The sequence below is a fragment of the Prunus avium genome, chromosome 6 (assembly GCF_965620075.1).
Source record: "Prunus avium chromosome 6, drPruAviu1.hap1.1, whole genome shotgun sequence".
In the NCBI taxonomy this organism is placed as follows: Eukaryota; Viridiplantae; Streptophyta; class Magnoliopsida; order Rosales; family Rosaceae; genus Prunus; species Prunus avium.
In genome coordinates, this window is record NC_142289.1 from 22,288,575 (window position 1) to 22,307,434 (window position 18,860).

General features: G+C 38.6%; 4 protein-coding genes across 11 annotated transcripts; 2 read left to right on the top strand and 2 right to left on the bottom strand.

Moving 5' to 3' along the window:
* Positions 1–644: 644 nt before the first annotated feature.
* Positions 645–2,758, bottom strand: LOC110745128 (uncharacterized). Its single transcript, XM_088254076.1, has 3 exons — positions 2,519–2,758; positions 2,360–2,448; positions 645–1,015 (listed from the first exon to the last, which is right to left on the bottom strand). The coding sequence occupies exons 1-3, from the start codon at positions 2,673–2,675 to the stop codon at positions 884–886; spliced, it is 378 nt and encodes a 125-aa protein (XP_088110202.1). The 5' UTR covers positions 2,676–2,758; the 3' UTR covers positions 645–883.
* A 1,981-nt stretch (positions 2,759–4,739) lies between these two features.
* On the top strand, positions 4,740–7,472 carry LOC110773031 (G-type lectin S-receptor-like serine/threonine-protein kinase LECRK2). The gene has a single exon (XM_021977519.2). It carries the CDS (start codon positions 4,832–4,834, stop codon positions 7,268–7,270), a length of 2,439 nt encoding a protein of 812 aa, XP_021833211.2. The 5' UTR covers positions 4,740–4,831; the 3' UTR covers positions 7,271–7,472.
* Positions 7,473–8,120: 648 nt separating this feature from the next.
* Positions 8,121–10,868, top strand: LOC148293835 (G-type lectin S-receptor-like serine/threonine-protein kinase LECRK2). Its single transcript, XM_088254753.1, has one exon. It carries the CDS (start codon positions 8,222–8,224, stop codon positions 10,670–10,672), a length of 2,451 nt encoding a protein of 816 aa, XP_088110879.1. The 5' UTR covers positions 8,121–8,221; the 3' UTR covers positions 10,673–10,868.
* Positions 10,869–12,746: 1,878 nt separating this feature from the next.
* LOC110773027 (protein kinase family protein) lies at positions 12,747–18,748 on the bottom strand. Of its 8 annotated transcripts, none has more exons than XM_088254758.1 (8): positions 18,412–18,745; positions 16,073–16,190; positions 15,930–15,988; positions 15,113–15,177; positions 14,886–14,979; positions 14,727–14,807; positions 14,536–14,647; positions 12,747–14,451 (listed from the first exon to the last, which is right to left on the bottom strand). In XM_088254758.1, the coding sequence occupies exons 1-8, from the start codon at positions 18,673–18,675 to the stop codon at positions 14,399–14,401; spliced, it is 846 nt and encodes a 281-aa protein (XP_088110884.1). In that variant the 5' UTR covers positions 18,676–18,745; the 3' UTR covers positions 12,747–14,398. The 8 variants fall into 8 exon arrangements, with proteins under 8 accessions (XP_088110884.1, XP_088110883.1, XP_088110882.1 ...); XM_088254757.1 differs by having other exon boundaries at positions 12,747–13,186; positions 18,412–18,744; XM_088254756.1 differs by having other exon boundaries at positions 12,747–13,461; positions 18,412–18,744.
* Positions 18,749–18,860: the final 112 nt, after the last annotated feature.

The following is an 18,860-nucleotide window of genomic DNA, read 5'->3' on the forward strand; positions in this document are numbered from 1 at the left end:
ATCCAAGCAGAAATCAAAGTATAATGTTTTGATGTCCTTTTGGACTTGGCAGTTTTTCTTTTGTTTGATTGTGTAATAGACAGTTTCATTTTGAGCTAGTTTATTTTATTTTTCAAACACTTATTCTGGCTAGACTTGCTAGTTTTATTGTGGGAAATTATAAAGTCCTCATCCGTCTGAGGAAAGAAAAGAACTTACTTGGGAGATATTCCTCACCCAAATTCTTAGTCACTTGATCAAAGTTAGTAGCTTGGGGCTCAAGTTATTATGTTTCATAGTCTGTCAAGGTTTTAACCGTTAATAGTGGCACACTTGCACACAAAAACAAAGTTGACTTGTTGACCACCAATCAATGGGGAATTTTACCCTACCACCATAGGAACTACATCAAAACGGGTAAACAGTTAGGAGAGACTTTCTGGATCTGTATTACCGAGGGAATACCTGAAATAGACTGATGATGAGCAAACATGCCCGATTGTTAAGTTTTTTTTCAGAAGGAATGACGATGCAAAACCTAGATTTTATCATTTCAGGAGGAAACTTAAGTTTCCAAATATTATGGAAATAAGAGGCTAAGGGCATTGCATTCATGCTTGTTTACGAGACGAAGGAAAAGATAGAACATCTGTTACAAGGGCAAGAAATATAAGTATGATCACAATTCATTATTCATATGACGTAATGTACTCATTGTGGTATAAGTGTATTAAAAGATGCATTTGTTAGTAGTCATTTGTGTGTAGACAACGCAAACAATGCCAGTTTTGAAGTACCCGGAACATCAACAAGACAATTTCCAATAAACACAAGCGACTCGGTTAGCTGCTACAGTACAATCAAGCTTCACGTCTCATTCAAGGATCAAATTCATCTCACTCTATTAGGTGGATTTCAAAGCTTTGTCCAGGATGTCAAAAACACTTTGTAGAGTCATCTCCTCCACAATAACAACCTTGTCTCTGGATTTGGAGCCAGAATGAATAGAAACCTGCCTTCTTTTTACCCCTAAAACCTGTAATTTGGGAAGAATGAGAATTTGAAGTTTCCAAGCATAAACGGTTGAGTAGACCAAATAAACTGAGGGGTTAAGACGTCAAAACAAAATTGATAAATTTGGTGCATGCAACTCAAAACTATTTGGCAATGGGTGTAGAGGCCTTAGGATTTCTATAGTACGATGCACGGCTTAGAATGCCCAATATGAAACTTTATATTCTTGCTAAAAAATTATTAGAAAACCATGCTACATTTCACTCATAATAATACAAATTAGACCCTCAAAAGTATAGGATTCATTCTGTACCCATCATTTAAAGTGAAATTAATCTTCCCTTCGAACTTTCTCAAGAATCTGTTCTGTCACAAATCCTTTGCCAACCCTGCCACAAAGCTACCGAGCCACCTTATCTTGCCAACTTATAAACAAATGATGGGTACAGAAGTATATTTTCATGTATATGTGTGTGCACGACTTTAGAACGTATTTGAACGTAGAAGTTCAACATACTTATAGTCATAGACGAGTAACTGAAAAATGATAACAAAAATATATCTCTAGAAACAATACCAGCTGAAGTATATAATCTACCCAAAATGCAAATCAGTGTTTGACCAAATAATCTATCAAATCTATTCTTTCTTACTAGCTAACTGCGGTGTAGATAGGATGGACGGGTGGTACGAAGTGGTCCAAGAATAGACATTTTATGCTTGGGGGAGAAAGAAGAAATCCACCCTTCACACTCTGCACTGTGGCTATTCTTGGCCACACCACACATCATCTTGAAAAGAATAAATTAGACATAAGGACACCTTAGAAGAGCTCACGTCCACCCCTTGTGCCTTTCCACAAGCTCATCCCATGAGTAAGTTTGTTTCACCATTTCAGATCACCACTTCACCTCACTTTTCTCTAGTTTGGCTCAATATTTCTCTCCTTTGCAACACCAAATCACTTCAAAATCAAGGGTTGGTTAAAGCAACGACAATCTCAACCAAAAAGATACAAACAAAACATCACTTCCCCAACAAAGCTCGGTTAGAGCAACAGCACTAGACCAACAAATTACAAATTAAAGCATCACTTCCCCAATTGAAATAACATACGCAATCACAATGAATGTTAGGATCTTTCAAGAACCACACAATCTTCTTAAGACACAACACACTAATCACAAAAACCCAAAACAAGTAAATGCACTCCAAGTCTCCAACCCACTAACAATAATAGGATGATGCACCAATGAACCTAAGAATTCTCAAATCAAACTTTAATTTGGCATTCCATATAAAAAAGCTCAAAAAACAAAAACAAAAAAGGTTGAAAAGGGATAACCCAAAAAGAAACAGGACCAACCGAGCTGATGTAGTCAAGTAGCGCTGCATTAGCTTCCCCGTCCTTCGCAGGCACGTCTGTTTGCACCCCCAACGCCTCATCACTGAAATCTTCATTTCAAAAAAATAGAAAATTATATTCTATAAATACATATAAAAATAGAGAGAGAAAGAGAAGGACCAGTGATGGAGGCGATTTTGGAGCCAGGCTTGGCGTGGATGGTGATGGCGACTGAGGAGGGAGGTATGTACCGAATAGAGGTTGGGAAATTGTTGTTGGGGTTTACGGGCTGAGTTGACTCGGCCAGGTTGGCCTTGGCCTTCTTGGCTGGTGCCATTTTTATGTTTTTTGTTCTTGTTTTTCTTCTCTCTCTCCCGCTTCAGAAGCAAAACTTCATCGGCAGGGTTGCCCTGGGCGGCATTGGTCTCAGGGTTCTTGGTTCGAGAGTTAAAGGCCCACTAAAAACTTTGGACATTTAAGGCCCATTAATAACTTTGGAGACATATGAGGAAGTTTTTGGTGTCCATTTATGAACAAATGGAGGAGTATTTTTAGAATTTGTGATGGTTTTTGGGTAGCATTTGATCTCGATTGATTAATATTACAAATTTGACCTTCGGATATAAATATGGGGAAATGATAAAAAGGTCCTTAAAATACAAGATGCTTCTAAATCCGTCCTGCATGCTTCCAAATAAAAAGACTTGCAAGTCTTGCTCCTTTCACTCCACCGAAGATAATGCATTTTTGTAGTGTGTATATGAATTTTCTTGTTTATTTGTGTGTATATGAATTTGCTTGATTGTTTGTGTAAAACAGTGCATGTGATGTGTAAGTGGTGTGCATGTGAGGTCCCTAAAGTGAGAGCATTAGGTGATAAACATTTATATAAAATAAAATAAAAACAGTGGTAAACATAATTTTCTCATTCACACTTGCATTAAAGCGCAGCAGGGAAGAGAAATTGGCACAACGGGGAAGAGATATCGACATTGGAGTCAATACAACATAAGTGAAACCCTAAATTTTCAAACTGTGGGACTGAGCTTGGGATCTAAAATATTTTTTTTTTTGTTCAAATAACTTGGGATGTAGTTGGGCAGTGGAGTTATGAGTTTTGTGGTTTAAGAAAAGTTGCAAAATTAACCCTCTCTTGTATTTTGTGTGTATCGCTCATGTTCATTTCCCTTGCATACCCCCTTCGCCCGCATATTGGACGTACCTAAGCATATGCCCCAAATATCCACGTATATGACCCCGTGTATCAAATCCTGGTATCCATGCTTCATAGGCGGTAACAATAATTTTTTGAAAGAATAGTAGAGTGTGACTTAAAGCGTCTCATTGATTATTTTCTTTAGGGAATACCAATTACATGAGGGACACCAACTGTGACACGCAACTGTTTCTCCTTTATTTTAGTCTCTTCTAGTCTTTCTTGATTGATTGATAAGTCTTCCCCCAGTCTTCATAACACCCACCCACCCCAGGAAAATTCTACAGTGTGCCAGGCGCACTGATGCGCCACTCCATAGTAATTCTTCTCCTTTTCATTTTATGACCATATGCATATTCTTTACCGGCAAGTCTTCCTATAGAATATTATATGCCATTTAGACTTCAAATTACATAACTTATTACTATGGACTATAAAGTCTTCCTTTTCTATTCCCTTAGGCCCCGTTTGGTAGGCTAGACTGGACTGGATTGGATATATTACACTGGACAAGTTAGGATATAACTGGATTTGAAGCAATTGTCTGGTGCAATAAACACCAAGTTGAGATTGTAGGACTGGAAAATTTAAAAAAAAACAAAAACAAAAACAAAAACAAAATAATTAAAATAATGAATACAATTCTCGAAAATGCAATCCAAAATCATCTGAATTCATCCGAGTGATACAATAGTCCAATTAAAAAGAACAAACCATCAATCAAATATTGAAATTCTATCATACAATCTTTATACCAATTAAACTGGAACCTTGATACCAGACAATCCTTTCCTTACATTTGAAAGATATACTCTTTGAAAAATGGCCACCGTCTGGTCTTTCTTAGCTGAAAAATGGCCACCTTTTAGTTGAGAGTAGCGTCAACCATCTGGGCTGTGCATCTTTTTTTTCATCAAGTCCTACTTGGAGAAAAGACTTCCATGAAATGGGTATAGCACTAGTTTGCTATTTCCGACCAATGACGTTTTGACATGCGTGACAACACTTCCACATAACATTGTATTATTGGTCGAGTATAGCAAGTAGGGACTAGTACATTTACGCATTTGGAGGAAATTTCCACGGTAGGACCCAGTTGCTTTCACTAATTGCCGTAATTGACAAGACAATATGTAAGTCAAGTCTAACTGATCAGCAGGGACGAAAATAGATTACTCAAATATTTATTTTTCTATTCTTGTTTTGTTTAATTGGCCTGGCATTGTAATGCGAAAACAAAGAGTTACTTAATCTTTGATAGGTTCTCTCTCTCATACATGGCTTATGTACCGGCAGTTCTGTTCTTACTCTCTGCTTTAATTATCTTGATCAATGATAATATTATTGTAGAAGCTGCAAGAAATGAGTCCCATGTCATTGAATTGGGTTCCTCTCTATCCCCGGATTCTAACCTGAGGTCATGGCTCTCACCTTCTGGCCGGTTTGCCTTTGGTTTCTATCGACAAGGCAACGGCTTCACTGTTGGGATATGGCTTGTTAATGACCATAATCAGACTGAGCAAAGCATAGTCGTCTGGACTGCACGGCGAGATGATCCGCTTGTCTCCTCCAACTCTACGCTACTGCTAACGGTAGACGGTCTGCTTCTTCAAACTGAGCAAGGTGAACAAGTACCCATTGCCCGTGATTTGTCAACAACAGCAAGTTCAGCTGCTATGCTTGATTATGGAAACTTTGTAGTCTATGATTATCGTTCTGAGGTTATCTGGCAGAGCTTTGATTCCCCAACTGATACCATACTGGGGGGTCAAACTCTGACTGATGAAAGATATTTGGTATCTAGTGTGTCTGCATCCAACCACTCTAGCGGACGATTTTCGCTGCAGATGCAGGGTGATGGAAACCTCGTTTCTTACCCAGTAAATAGCTCCACCATTCCCGAAAATTCTTATTGGTCTTCCAACACTGTTGGTTCCGCGCAGCTGCTCAGTCTGAACGTATCAGGTTTTCTCGTTTTGCTTCCTGAAACTGGAGCAGGTTCTGCACATCCCTTAGCAACTGGCTCATACCATGCCCATGATGACGGAACTATTATCCACCGTGCAACGCTGGATGCCGATGGGATTTTCAGATTGTACTTGCACAATTACTCTGTGATGAGCCCCAGCTCAAGGGTGTCGATTGTTTGGTCCAATTTGCATGACCAGTGTGATGTCAAAGGTTTCTGTGGCTTAAACAGTTATTGTGCAGTCCTGGAAAAGACGAACAAAACTGAGTGTCAATGTTATCCCGGTTTTGTAATCAACCCCATTGATATGTTTCCAGGCTGCTATCAGAATGCTAGTGACGATGGCTGCACTGGCAATGAAGACCCAGGGCTGCGGTACAAGGTAGCTTCCGTCGACAATATATTATGGCTCATTGACCATCCTTATTTAGTGGTGCCATTAAAGAACCTGCAAGTTTGTAGCGACTCTTGCCTGGAAGACTGTAGTTGTAAGGCAGCGCTATACACTAATGGCAATTGCCACAAATACAAGCTACCACTTAGATATGGTAGAAGAAGCCCAGATATATCAGCAACAGGATTAATCAAGGTAGCTGCAACACACAATCTGCAGTTTCATAATCCAATGGCTCCCAGAAATTTGACATTGGTGAAATACGAAACCAAGAATAGTCATGGCTTGATTGTAATTCTTGCTGTGAGTCTGGGTTCCATTGCATGCGTATGTTTTTCCTTTGCAGTCTCCAGTTTCACCATATACATGCACCGACTGCAGAGGTACAAGAAGCTGTTGGATCATACCAAAGTGGGATTGGCTGAAGAATTATTCAGTTTACAATCGTTTTCTTACACAGAGCTTGAAGACGCAACTCATGGCTTCAAGGAAGAGTTAGGAAGGGGCACTTTTGGAGCTGTTTACAAAGGAACTCTGTCAACTAGCAACAAAATGGTTGCTGTTAAAAGGCTCGAGAAAGTTGTGGAAGAAGGAGTGAGGGAATTCAAAGCTGAAATCACTACTATTGGACGAACTCATCACAGAAACTTGGTTCAGTTGCTTGGTTTCTGTATCGAAGGCTCCCGAAAGCTTCTTGTATATGAATACATGAGCAATGGCTCGCTTGCACATCTTCTTTTTAATAAGGCCGCGACCATGCGCCCTTCCTGGAGAGAAAGAGTAGGAATTGTGTTGGATGTGGCTAAAGGGGTGCTCTATTTACACGAAGAGTGCGGTGTGCATATTATACACTGCAATTTGAAACCCCAAAACATACTTCTGGATCACTCTTGGACTGCCAAGATCTCCGATTTCGGTTTGGCGAGGCTGTTAGTGCCAAATGATCAAACAAAAATAGCTGCCGGAGTCGAACAGAGAAGCGGTTACTTGGCACCTGAATGGCAGAAGAACGCCCTGATATCAGTAAAATCAGACATCTATAGTTTTGGTATTGTGCTTTTGGAGACTGTATGCTGCAGAAAAAACATAGAGTTAAAAGTTTCAGTTCCAGATGAGATGATTCTTTCTAGTTGGGCATATAAATGCTTTAAGGCCGGAAAGTTATACAAGCTTGTAGAAGATGACGAACAAAATGTGGATTTGAAGACACTAGAAAGAATGGTAAAAGTGGGGCTGTGGTGTGTTCAGGACGACCCAGCTCTGCGTCCCCTCATGAAGAACGTAATCTTGATGTTGGAAGGGACAAAGGATATACCAGTCCCTCCATCTCCAGAGCTTCCCCAAGCCTGTTGACTGTTGATTTATCTTTGTTTTAAGCATTGAAGTAATGTATATGCATGTTAAGGGAATCAAATAATCTTGATTTGATATATGGATATAGCTAGAGTCATTCATATTTTAATTTGGTGTAGCTTGGAAAATCTCTAGATTGATTTCTTTCTTTTTAATTTTCTGCTGTTTGTATCATGTCAAATAAAACGTTTCTAGACTTTAATTGATTATACTTTTAATGTTAAGTAGATCCAAACTTAAGATGGTGGTTTTCAAATTGGGTCTCTATCCACTACTTTATAGAGGGAAATCTTTATAAATCTTTGGGGCTCTTAAAGCATCTTCATTCCCTTAAAGTCTAGGATTTTGATTAGGTAGAGAATCCTGTGGTACGCCTCATTTTCTCATTCTTACGCCAAAGTCTCTTTAGACTTATTCATTAGGGACAAGGAGAAGGAAGGATGGGGCCACCAGGGGCAGCTGGCCTGCCCCCACTAAATTTTCTGCCATAAAGAAGCCCCCACTAAATTTTTTGCCATAAGGAATTAAAACGAAAAAGCTTTTTACTTTTTTGAAAAATTAGCATTTATCAACTGGGCTTATAGCTCAAGTGATTAATAACTTAATAGTAATTATCTGTGCACCCGAAGTTTTGTGTTCAAATCTACATAGAAAGTAACTTTGATCATAATCTATTCTTGAAACATAAAGATGGGAAGGTAATTTCTACTATAAAATCTTTACTTTGACATTATACAGATAAATTATAAAGCAATATATTCTGTGTCATGGTAAAGATTAGGATTGCGTGGGTTCTATCATCAGGCAATGATTTTCATTTGTGGTTAACTTGACTCAACAAGAAGACTTGCTCAGTCAACACACCTTAAAGTTAAACCACGGTATTTCTCTCTCATTCCCTATCAATTCAAATTAAGGAGTGAAAATAATCCAAGATTTTCATCTCTGAGTATGGCTTCCAGTATTCGGATTGTTGCCTTTCTCCTTTCTGTATTTTCTCTGGGAGGTGAAGGAGCTCGACAAAATAATTCTACCCAACTAATAAGCCCAGGCTCTTCACTTTCTCCTATAAGTACTCCCCACCCAAGCTCATGGCCTTCTCCTTCTGGCCATTTTGCATTTGGGTTTTATAAAAAAGGAGCAGGATTTGCAGTCGGAATTTGGCTGGTGGGAACAGACAAGCAAACAATTGTCTGGACAGCAAATCGCGACGATCTCCCAGTTACCTCAAATGCAATGCTGCTTTTAACAAGTGACGGCAAGCTTGTTCTAAGTGATAGAGAACGACAAAAGAACCTCATCGTCACTACAGGTACTAATTCACCAACGGACTCTGCAGCTTCCTCTGCCTCCATGCTCGACTCTGGAAATTTTGTTCTGTATAACGAAACACGCGATTTCATCTGGGAGAGCTTTAATCATCCTACTGATACTCTCCTTGGAGGTCAGATTCTGCCTGTTGGGGGTTCACTCTTCTCCAGTTTATCGGAAAATGACCGTTCAACAGGACGGTTCCATCTCGACATGCAGGCTGATGGAAACCTGGTTCTATACTCGGCAAACAGCGAAAACTCGTCTGCAGATTCCTATTGGAGCTCTGGAACCTTTGTCCAACCTAAGCTTCAACTTTATCTTAACGCTACAGGTCGTCTAGTTCTCATCAACAGCACTAGTTGGGAAGAATCCCATGTTTTACATTATGATGAATCGTCCAAAACCAACTACAAAAACGGTACCATATATCGTGTGACTGTTGATGTGGATGGAAATTTCCGGTTGTATTCTCATGAATATGATGAGAGTACCGGAAAATTCCAGCCATCCCTTATTCTGTGGCAAGCACTGCAGGATCCTTGCCAAGTTAAAGGCTTTTGTGGCCTTAACAGCTACTGCACATTGTATGACACTCAACCAAACTGCCTTTGCCTTCCTGGAACGGATTACGCTGACTCCGACCAAAGGACCCTCGGTTGCTTGAGAAACTATACTAAAGTAGAGTGTAATGATGGGAAAGAAAACATATCAAGTTATCAAATGAGCACCATGGAGAATATGGTATTGGAAGATATAGCTTACTATGAAGCACAAATGCCGACCGTGAAAGAATGCAGCAGGTCTTGTCTGGAAGACTGCAACTGCGGGGCAGCTGAGTTCGACAGTGGGAGTAATCTCTGTGCCAAACAAAACTTACCACTCAGATATGTCCGGAGGGATCCCAAGGAGTCCAGCACAGCTGTCTTCAAGATTGGCAACATAACAAGTGGTCCCATTGGCAACAACCACAACAATACTAATCTAGCCATCCCGCCAAATCCAATTACCACGGTCGTTACTACCACAGACAAGAAGGTGATAAAGCAAATTCTTGTTTTAACTTTAGCTCTCATCATATTCTCCTGTGCGGCCCTTGCAGTTTCTGGATTTTACATTTTCCAAATCCGACTTCTGAAGTACAAAAGGTTGACGGAGATTAATAGGGATTTGGGGCTGGCTGATGAAGAACTTACTTTGAGAGCTTTTTCATACAATGAGCTGAGAAGAGCCACCAATGGGTTCAAAGAAGAATTGGGAAAGGGCTCGTTTGGAGCAGTTTACAAAGGGGCTTTAAACAAAGGAAAAAAAATCATTGCAGTGAAAAGATTAGAGAAGCTAGTCGAAGAAGGTGAGAGGGAGTTTCGTGCGGAGATGCAAGCAATCGGAAGAACTCACCACAAGAACTTAGTTCGATTGCTTGGTTACTCCGCCGAGGACTCAAAAAGGCTGCTTGTGTATGAATATATGAGCAATGGCTCCCTTGCAGATCTCCTTTTCAGGGATGAATGGCATCCTGCTTGGAGTGAAAGAGTAACAATTGCACTTGATGTCGCAAGAGGCCTCCTCTATCTGCATGAAGAGTGCAAGGCCCCTATCATCCATTGTGACATAAAGCCTCAAAACATTCTGATGGATGAATTCTGGAATGCTAAAATCTCTGACTTTGGACTTGCAAAATTGTTGATGCCGGATCAAACGAGGACTTTCACAGGGGTCAGAGGGACAAGAGGGTACTTGGCCCCAGAATGGCAAAAGAACATTCCAATCTCAGTGAAGGCAGATGTTTATAGTTATGGAATAGTGCTTCTCGAAATTGTATGTGGCAGGCGGAACATGGACGTCAATGTTAGAGCAGAGGAGATTATTCTATCCACTTGGGTCTACAAGTGCTTTGTTGGTAGAGAGCTGCATAAGCTCGTGGGTGGTGAAGAGGTCGATAAAAAGACGTTGGAGAACATGGTTAAGGTGGGATTATGGTGTATACAAGATGAACCAGCTCTGCGTCCTTCAATGAAGTCTGTTGTGTTGATGTTACAAGGTATTACTGATATAGCTATTCCACCATGTCCAACTGCTACCTCCATGTAACTATTAGCCTGTGAGCAAATGCCTTTCTTCTTGTATGCAGTTTGTTAAAAGAATAAGCAAGATTGCTAAAGGGTATGGTATCCTATACCGGTTACATTGTTGTACTAAAGTATCTAGAATCAAAGACTCCTTGAATCAAGAGTCTCTCATGGGCAAATGATTATTCTCATCAATATGGTTCATTGTATAAATTTAATTCAAGCATATTTTCTATATTTAATTTGGGTAACTCTAATGCAGTTCTCTGCATTTTCAACTATCTTAGCCATTTAATTAATGCAATGGCTTAGTCTCTCCGCATCAACACAACTTACTTCTATATCAAAACTCAAAAATCTCCCTTCATCTGCACCCTCTTTCGTCTCGCACAATGATTACACAAAATATTCTTTCAAGACGTTAACTGGGTTTGAATTTGATTCAATGAAGCCGGTCCCGAAACCAATTTATAGTTTGATAAGCCTGTACTTCTCATTATGAGATCAAAATAATTATCTTCAGTTTTCTATACACTTGAAAACCATGCAAGCATGTTCTTGTTTCTATTACTACTTTCTTTCCCTCCGTGAATGGGAGTCTTGTGTGTGGGATTTACATGAGGTGGTAGGGATGGCTATATTTTAATCAATAACACTACAACGTCACATCGGCTGATTACATTGTTAGGAACCTTCATCATTGGTGAGCTGGATTAGTGATGAGCTGGCATAGTCAGTTTGTTAATAGATTAGTTAAGAAATTAGTTTCTAACCGAATTGGTTAATGAGAGCTTCACAGCTATATTAGGCAATTATTGTATCAAGAATGAGTTGTTGAGAATATTGTACTGTTTTGATAATTCAATAAAGAATACTTGTTATTCTGTGTAATTCTGGGGTTAAGGTTGAAAGGGGTTTAACACACATAATCATATGTGACAGTTGTTAAAAGTCTTGTATAGTTCTGCTAGTAACTTTCTCTCCGAGGAGGGGCCTTGTGTATGATTAGGTAGTTGGTAAGTCAAAGCTAACTAAGGCAATTAGGAAGATCAACCACACTAACTGAGACACAACCCATACTCCTACCGAAGGCAGTAGCAGGGAATCCTCCGCACTGGGAGAAAGCCCGACAGAGCAATGCCGCTTGGAGGTAGAAGAGGCAACGAAAGCATCGGCTTTCTTTGCGCTAGCAGTCGCGGTAAACCAGAGGATGCAAGCATTATCTGAATGATTAGGCTTAAAGCTGTAGGTGGCTAGTAAAGTCCACTTGCTACTAAAGTTATTTGCAAATTGACACATTATCTACCACATGATGTGGTATAGTCTTCTAGTCTTTCTCCAACGAGTTTCAACACCCACAAACACGTTCCCCCAACCAAAAAAGGAGCCATTCATTGGTATTTAAGTCTTCCTCTAGTCTCCATTGATTGATTGGTAAAGTCTTCCTCTAGTCTTCATTGATATTGGTAAAAGTCTTCCTCTAGTCTTCATTGATTGATTGGTAAAAGTCTTCCTCTAGTCTTCATTGATTGATTGGTAAACACCTACTTTTGTCCCACTCCTCAGAACAAAGGAGGAGGACAGGTGTTTTCCTTTATCATTATGAGCACATGTATATCCTTTTCTGATAAATCTACCTCTAGAATTTTCTTCGTCATTTAATATGAAAATTACATAAAGAAAGAATGGAAATTCCATACATTATTTTATTGACTAATCTGTCTTCCTCTAGAATTTTCTTTCTCATTTAATATGAAAATTATATAAAGAAAGATTGGAAATTTCCAACATTATTTCATTTATGTATTCCTTTTTGTTTGTTCCCCCCAATACACAATATGCACTCATACACATCAATAAGTTCAGACATAATAGAAAATTGACAGACCAGTTAAGGAAAGGCAATGTGCATGTGATGAAATGAGAAATGTAAAAAATTCCACATGAGAAAGAACTAACTGTTAGCGTTGTTTCATTGGTGAAATAGGATCCTTCACTAAAATACACACCTAAGAACTATGCTTGCAAAATCAATATTACGTATTAATACCTCTTTTAACTAATGCTTTTGGTCTTGAGCATCCAAGAAGAGGAGCAACAAAAACAGAGCTCGAGCAATCTCATTTTCGTAGGAGGATTTCTATAATATCATGAACATGCCCTTTATGGAACCAAATGACTCAAGATATTACAATCAAGGCAGACTTTTGAAATTCAATGCCAACTTCTAAGCTCATAGTTACTACCAAAACAAAAGGAATGAGCCTAAAAACATCACGATCCATGGAAAAGTGATGGAGCTTGAAGATCCTGACGTTCCCAATCAGGAAACCCCTTCTAACACAATTTTTCTTTTTGGAACTTGAGCTCAACTGGTGCCTTGTCGCCTTTTGGGAATCAAACTCATCAGTAAAAGCACTTTCCATATAGATTTCAAACTGCATCTGAGTTCCCATAATTGTTTTTACAACTCAACTCTTCTCAAAAACCTTGAAAAACCTATGTGAATAAAATTCATGGAAGGACAGGCGGTGAACTGCAATAATGCATCAATCAGTCAGGGGCTTCCTCATAAAGACAAAGGATCAAGAGCCTCTACCAGATTGGGATCCTACATGGTTATACCATGCTTTTAACCCATGTACCAGAATCTTCTATGGTTTGGATTGTGCCATATCTGCAATGTTTAATTTTATTTTCGGTTAATGACTACAATGACATTTGCACTGTCTCACAGCCCTTATCCTCTTCTTTCATGCTCCTCCTTGACCTTGAAGAGAACACTCAGCCTCCCATATTGTTTCCCTACAACTATAAAAGAGAAAAATCATCTAAATTCATGGTCCCTATGGCTAGAGCCATCAAACCAATGTCTCACCAACATTTTTAGGTTACATTACATCTCCATGAAAACCACAACACCGAATGAATAAAACTTTAACTTTATGCTCACAAAGACAATAAACTGAAATTGGGAAGAGCAGATGCAAAAATCTCATCTATATTGATTTTCTTTAATCAAAATTCAAATCACTCAATTATCCTCAACATGCAACAGCAAGGTATTGAACCTGATATGTAAGACTCAATAAAATTTGACTAATGAAAATTCAAACAATGAAAACCTTTTACGAATTCTACTTGTATACCCTAAAATTTCACTCATCTTCAACGTGCAACTGTTCTTCTAGATGGTTAATAAGAAAGCTTTAGTTTGAATCTATATGCAGTGGATTCCATGACGGTTTTTCGTTATGTAGTTATTTAGGCAGATCGGGTATCTTCTGTTTTCAATCTATCAGCCCTTCTTAACATTAACAGTTCAGAGTCAAAGAAAAAAAAAATTTGAATGGCTCAACAATTGAAATAGGGTTTCGATGTGGGAAATTTGGGTGTCAGACAGATTGAGTTTTTTATTTATAATAATTTTGTTTTCCTTTTACGAAGTCCCCTTCTTAACATTAACAGTTCAGAGTCAAAGAAAAAAAAAAATTGAATGGCTCAACAATTGAAATAGGGTTTCGATGTGGGAAATTTGGGTGTCAGACAGATTGAGTTTTTTATTTATAATAATTTTGTTTTCCTTTTACGAAGTCAAAATTTAGAGGTTATTCACCCTTACATGCATTCAGAGAATTGATTTGTAGAGATAATGGGATTTGATCTTAGCTCTAGGTAGTAACTATCAGCAGGGGTGAAGGACTGAGTGCTTGGAGAAGGTGCATAAACTCCTTAAAGAATAGAACAATTAATACCCTGGTATAACCAGATAAAATCCCAACCTGGTAGAGAATCCTGGTCCTAACATAGAAGCAAAATATATAGCTAGTTTTGGTGAAGGGTACAATAAGAATATATGAAATTGAGGAAGGTATAATGCTAGACCTGGATTTCGAGACAACAGTTTTGAACACATATCAACTGAGTCTGGATGCAACCGAGAAAGGATGAGTTGGTCAAAAGGGAGACATGTAGATGAATTGATGTTCTTAAGCACCTGGAAAGTAAAAAATTTATCACTATTTCAGCGAGCATGTTTAAAGGAGTTTTTATGGCAAAAAGTAGTTCGTTGATACCTGAACATTAGTCCTACCAGGAAAAGGAGGGCAACCATTAAGAAGCTCAAAAAGAATTACACCAACACTCCACATGTCGACCTATAAAAATCAAACCCTTCATTTCTGTTCATCCTGATTGAAAAGGGAAAATGGCATGAGCTCTGGACAAGATCATACCTTTCCATCATATCTTTCAAACTGAAGAACTTCAGGTGCCATGTATAATGGGGATCCACAAACTATCTCTGCGTAATCACCTGGATGTAAACTTCTGTCCATAGTAGAAAAGAAAAGGTGAAAAATGAAACTTCCAAATTTAATTGCTTTAAATCATAGTAAATAATATATAATAAAAAGGGTTACAGGATGAATTTCCACATACGGCCCTCTATGCTAGAGTTTACCTTGAGAGACCGAAATCAGCTACCTTTACCACCGCATCATCGTCACTGCAAGAGAGTAGAATGTTCTAGTCCAACAAAACAAAAGAACTCAGGAAATTTGAGAATTATGATGTTGTCAAACCATAGGTAAAACACTGCATTTGCAGGTACTATGTAGAAAACCAGAAAATAAATTGCAACTTTTCTACTCTACTTCAGAAAATTACAGCATTGTCAGAACAATTAGTTGACATGTAAAATTCTGAAGTAGCATTTTATGCGACAAGACATCACTAAGACTAGAAATTTCAAAAAGCTTCAAGAAAAAAAGACATGGAAGTTTCCAATTTGAAGACTCCAAACCCAAAAGAATCTGTTAATATTTAGAAGTAATTTTTGGTTTTTGTTTTTTCAAATCCTAGTTGTTGAGTGGAAACCATTGGTGAAGTTTAAAAACAGGGTCACTCCAATCTACTAATGCAATTTACACGTAAGGGGGCAATGAATTAGGTAAGGATCAAAGTTCAACCAATATAGATTCAATTCACAAAATTCGATCCTATAATGTAGATTTATATATGAGTTTAAAATTCAATAAAATCAAGTTCATATAAGATTCATAATGGTGAATATCAAAATCAGATTAAGGATGTCCTCTTGGGTTCTTGCTTCTCCAGCATTGTGAGACAAACACCCGGGTGCAAACTGAAAGTTGACTTCTGTGGATATTTAACCACAGGGCCCATATAACCCATAACTTCCCCGGCAAAAGAAAATAATGGCTACAAATAGGAAAATTTACTTTTGTTGCCATTGTCCTATAAAATCCTGTTTTTACCTCTGGTTTTAAGTCTCTATGAATGATGTGGTGAGAATGTAGTATTTCCAAACCAGCCCCTGTACAACAAGAATTTGATTAGATGCAGACTGTAGAAGCAGTGTAAAGCCTTATTACAAATTAAAATGAAAATAAGAAGCTACCAAGCTGCTGCATAAATTTTCTAGCAATCTGTTCTTGAACTCTCCCATGTTGCCGAATATAGGCTGCCAAATTTCCCCCATTGCAGAATTCCAGGACCAGGAATATGCAACCTTCGTTCTGGGTTGAAGACATGAATAACATGCTAAATAATAGCCAAATAACACGCTGGTTTCCAACAGTTAAAAGGTTTGGTGCCTGGATATCTTCATTTATATAATCACACTCTCTTCCCCTTCCATTTCCCTCTGTACGCAATTCCATTATGGCATGTTTACTTATCAAGAATGGGTATTGGAATAATTCCAATTCATGACTTCCCCTATGTTTACCAACACATAAGGAATAAAAAATTATGTGGGTTCCATTTTAAAATCTGTAATCAAATACCCTCAAAACTAGGAATCAGATCAATTACAGTCCTTGCACGTAAAATATACTGTGAAAGTAGTTTGATGTTTAGAGACAATCCCATGTTCACTTCCAAACTTCTATGAAAATTCATAAAGATAGAGGTTGAGAATTTGGGGTTCTAAAAGCTTGAGTTGTGATTATGGAATCCCTCAAGAACAACCCCTGCATTCAAAATCTGCTGTGAAAGTAGTTTAGTGTTTAGAGGATGATCTCATGCCTACTTTTACGTTTGTATGAAACATGCTTAGCGATAGAACTTGAGAGGTTTGGGCCAGTTACTGGTAAACAATATTCTTAAATAAAATACTCACACCTTGACATGTTTAAAAGATAAGTAGGTGATTCGTGACAGTGAAGGCTGGAAAGAGTGTATTGAGGATCACTCAAATCTACATGAGGCATTATACTAATCATGTAGACAACGATAACAATGGTGCATAACAGTCCTAGAATCAAGTAGGTTAGTAAGTGTAAGTCTAAACAGTTGAATCCTGACTCGGACCCATGTTTCTTGCTTAGGTTTTCTGCATTAAAAGTTTAACTAAAAAATTGAATCGAAGATAAAGATATCCTTGTATTCATCCAAACACGTGTATATCTGAAAGTACTCATGTGAGATGAGAATTTTTGTTGTATTTGTAAAAAACAAATTAGTGTGCCAGTATTTAGGAAAGTCAACAGAAACCTATCCACCCCCTCTAGGTTTTTTATCCATTATATTTGGATCTTAGCTAGGGGTATAGTGACATGCCAATTCCATATATCTTTTAGAAGGTTCTGTAGATAGAATGAAGATTGCTGGGATAATAACCAATTTCCAAGGATTTCTTAGGATAATTCTAGCAAAGGTCCTTTGGGCTGTGAAGGATGTTGAAATTAATACACATTTGAATAGAAAAATCTAGAAGCTTGGTGGGAAGTCAGCAACTACATGCAACTATGAAGATTATTCCAGAAAGCCACACACTTGTGGAGTAAAGAAATCAAGTCGGTGGAAGAAATCTCTAGAGCATACAAACATGTGGTTGGGAGAAAATGTCCTAAGTCGGTGGACCAAGGTATGGCGGTGGATCAAGTCTATAAATAGACATGCAAGTGATCATACAAGGTGGAGCAAAAAAGGCTACCCAACCCAAGTCTTATGGGGAGTGAACCAATCAACTCCCAATCCATGTGGGGGTAAAGAAGCAAACTCCCAAACTATTAGGGAGCCAAGAGCTACCCAAACAAAGATATGTTGAGGGAGCCAATGAGCTCACCAATCTTTGTGAAGGGCCAAATAGCCCAAACTAATCTAGATCAAGTGTGGTGGCCAATAAGCCAATATGCTAAGGAGGCCAATTAGCCTACACAAGCCTTGTACTATTCTCCTCCAATATAATAAAATCACTTTGTTTCCCCTACAATCCAACAAAGGATAATTTAACTAAATAGAATGAAGAGGTATCTGACAACATGAAGATCATCAAACAGAATGGTGGAAGGAGATTAAGGGCCAGAGAGCCAGCATAGATGCGAAACTGGTGGAGTGGGGTGGGCAGCACTTAGGTTTGAGACTTCAATCATCCATAGGCGAGAGAAAAATAAAACCTACTTGGAGGGCGTAAAATTCAATCCAACGACCAATCAAAAATTTAAAAAAACCAGCTCAGAACTTAATCTATGGCAAAGGCTTCTCTGCATTCACAATGCAAGCATAATAAATCCTTCATACTCAAAAATCACCACGGCTACTACCGGGTGGATGGAGGAATGAATTACTAATATTATTCCTCAAATATTTTAGGCAAAAACCTATAAATAACATTCACCACTAAACCAATCACCAGTCACATAAAATGGGTATATGGAAAAAAATTAAAAATTAAAAAAACCACAAAATAAAAATTAATCGAAGAAATTGAAGGAAAGGAGGATGATCAAGTACCTGGAAAGCTTTGAGGAGACGAACGATGTTGGGGTGGCAAACAGAGGACAAGAATTTGATCTCGCAATCCAAGCAATTCTTGAGGTGCCTGTTGAGCCGCGAGAGGAAGACCTGCTTCAGAGCCACCACCTCCCCACTTTCTCTGTGCACGGCTTTCCACACTCTGGAGAAAGAGCCTTCCCCAACCTCTGATATCATAACGTAATCTCCTAATGCTGCTGTGCTGCTGAGTTCAGAGAGACTTGGCTTGCTTTCAGGTTCCATATTGATATTTTTGAGCTCTGAAGACTTTGCTTTGCCTGCTCTGTAATGACAGCGTTCTGGGTTTTCTTCACTGCGTTCTTTCCCATCGTTGTTTGTTATCCCGCGAATCACGGTATGCCAAGTGTAAAAGTTACTGTTTCACATAAGTTTTTCTGCTATGTTACTAATGACTGTGTTGAGGCCCA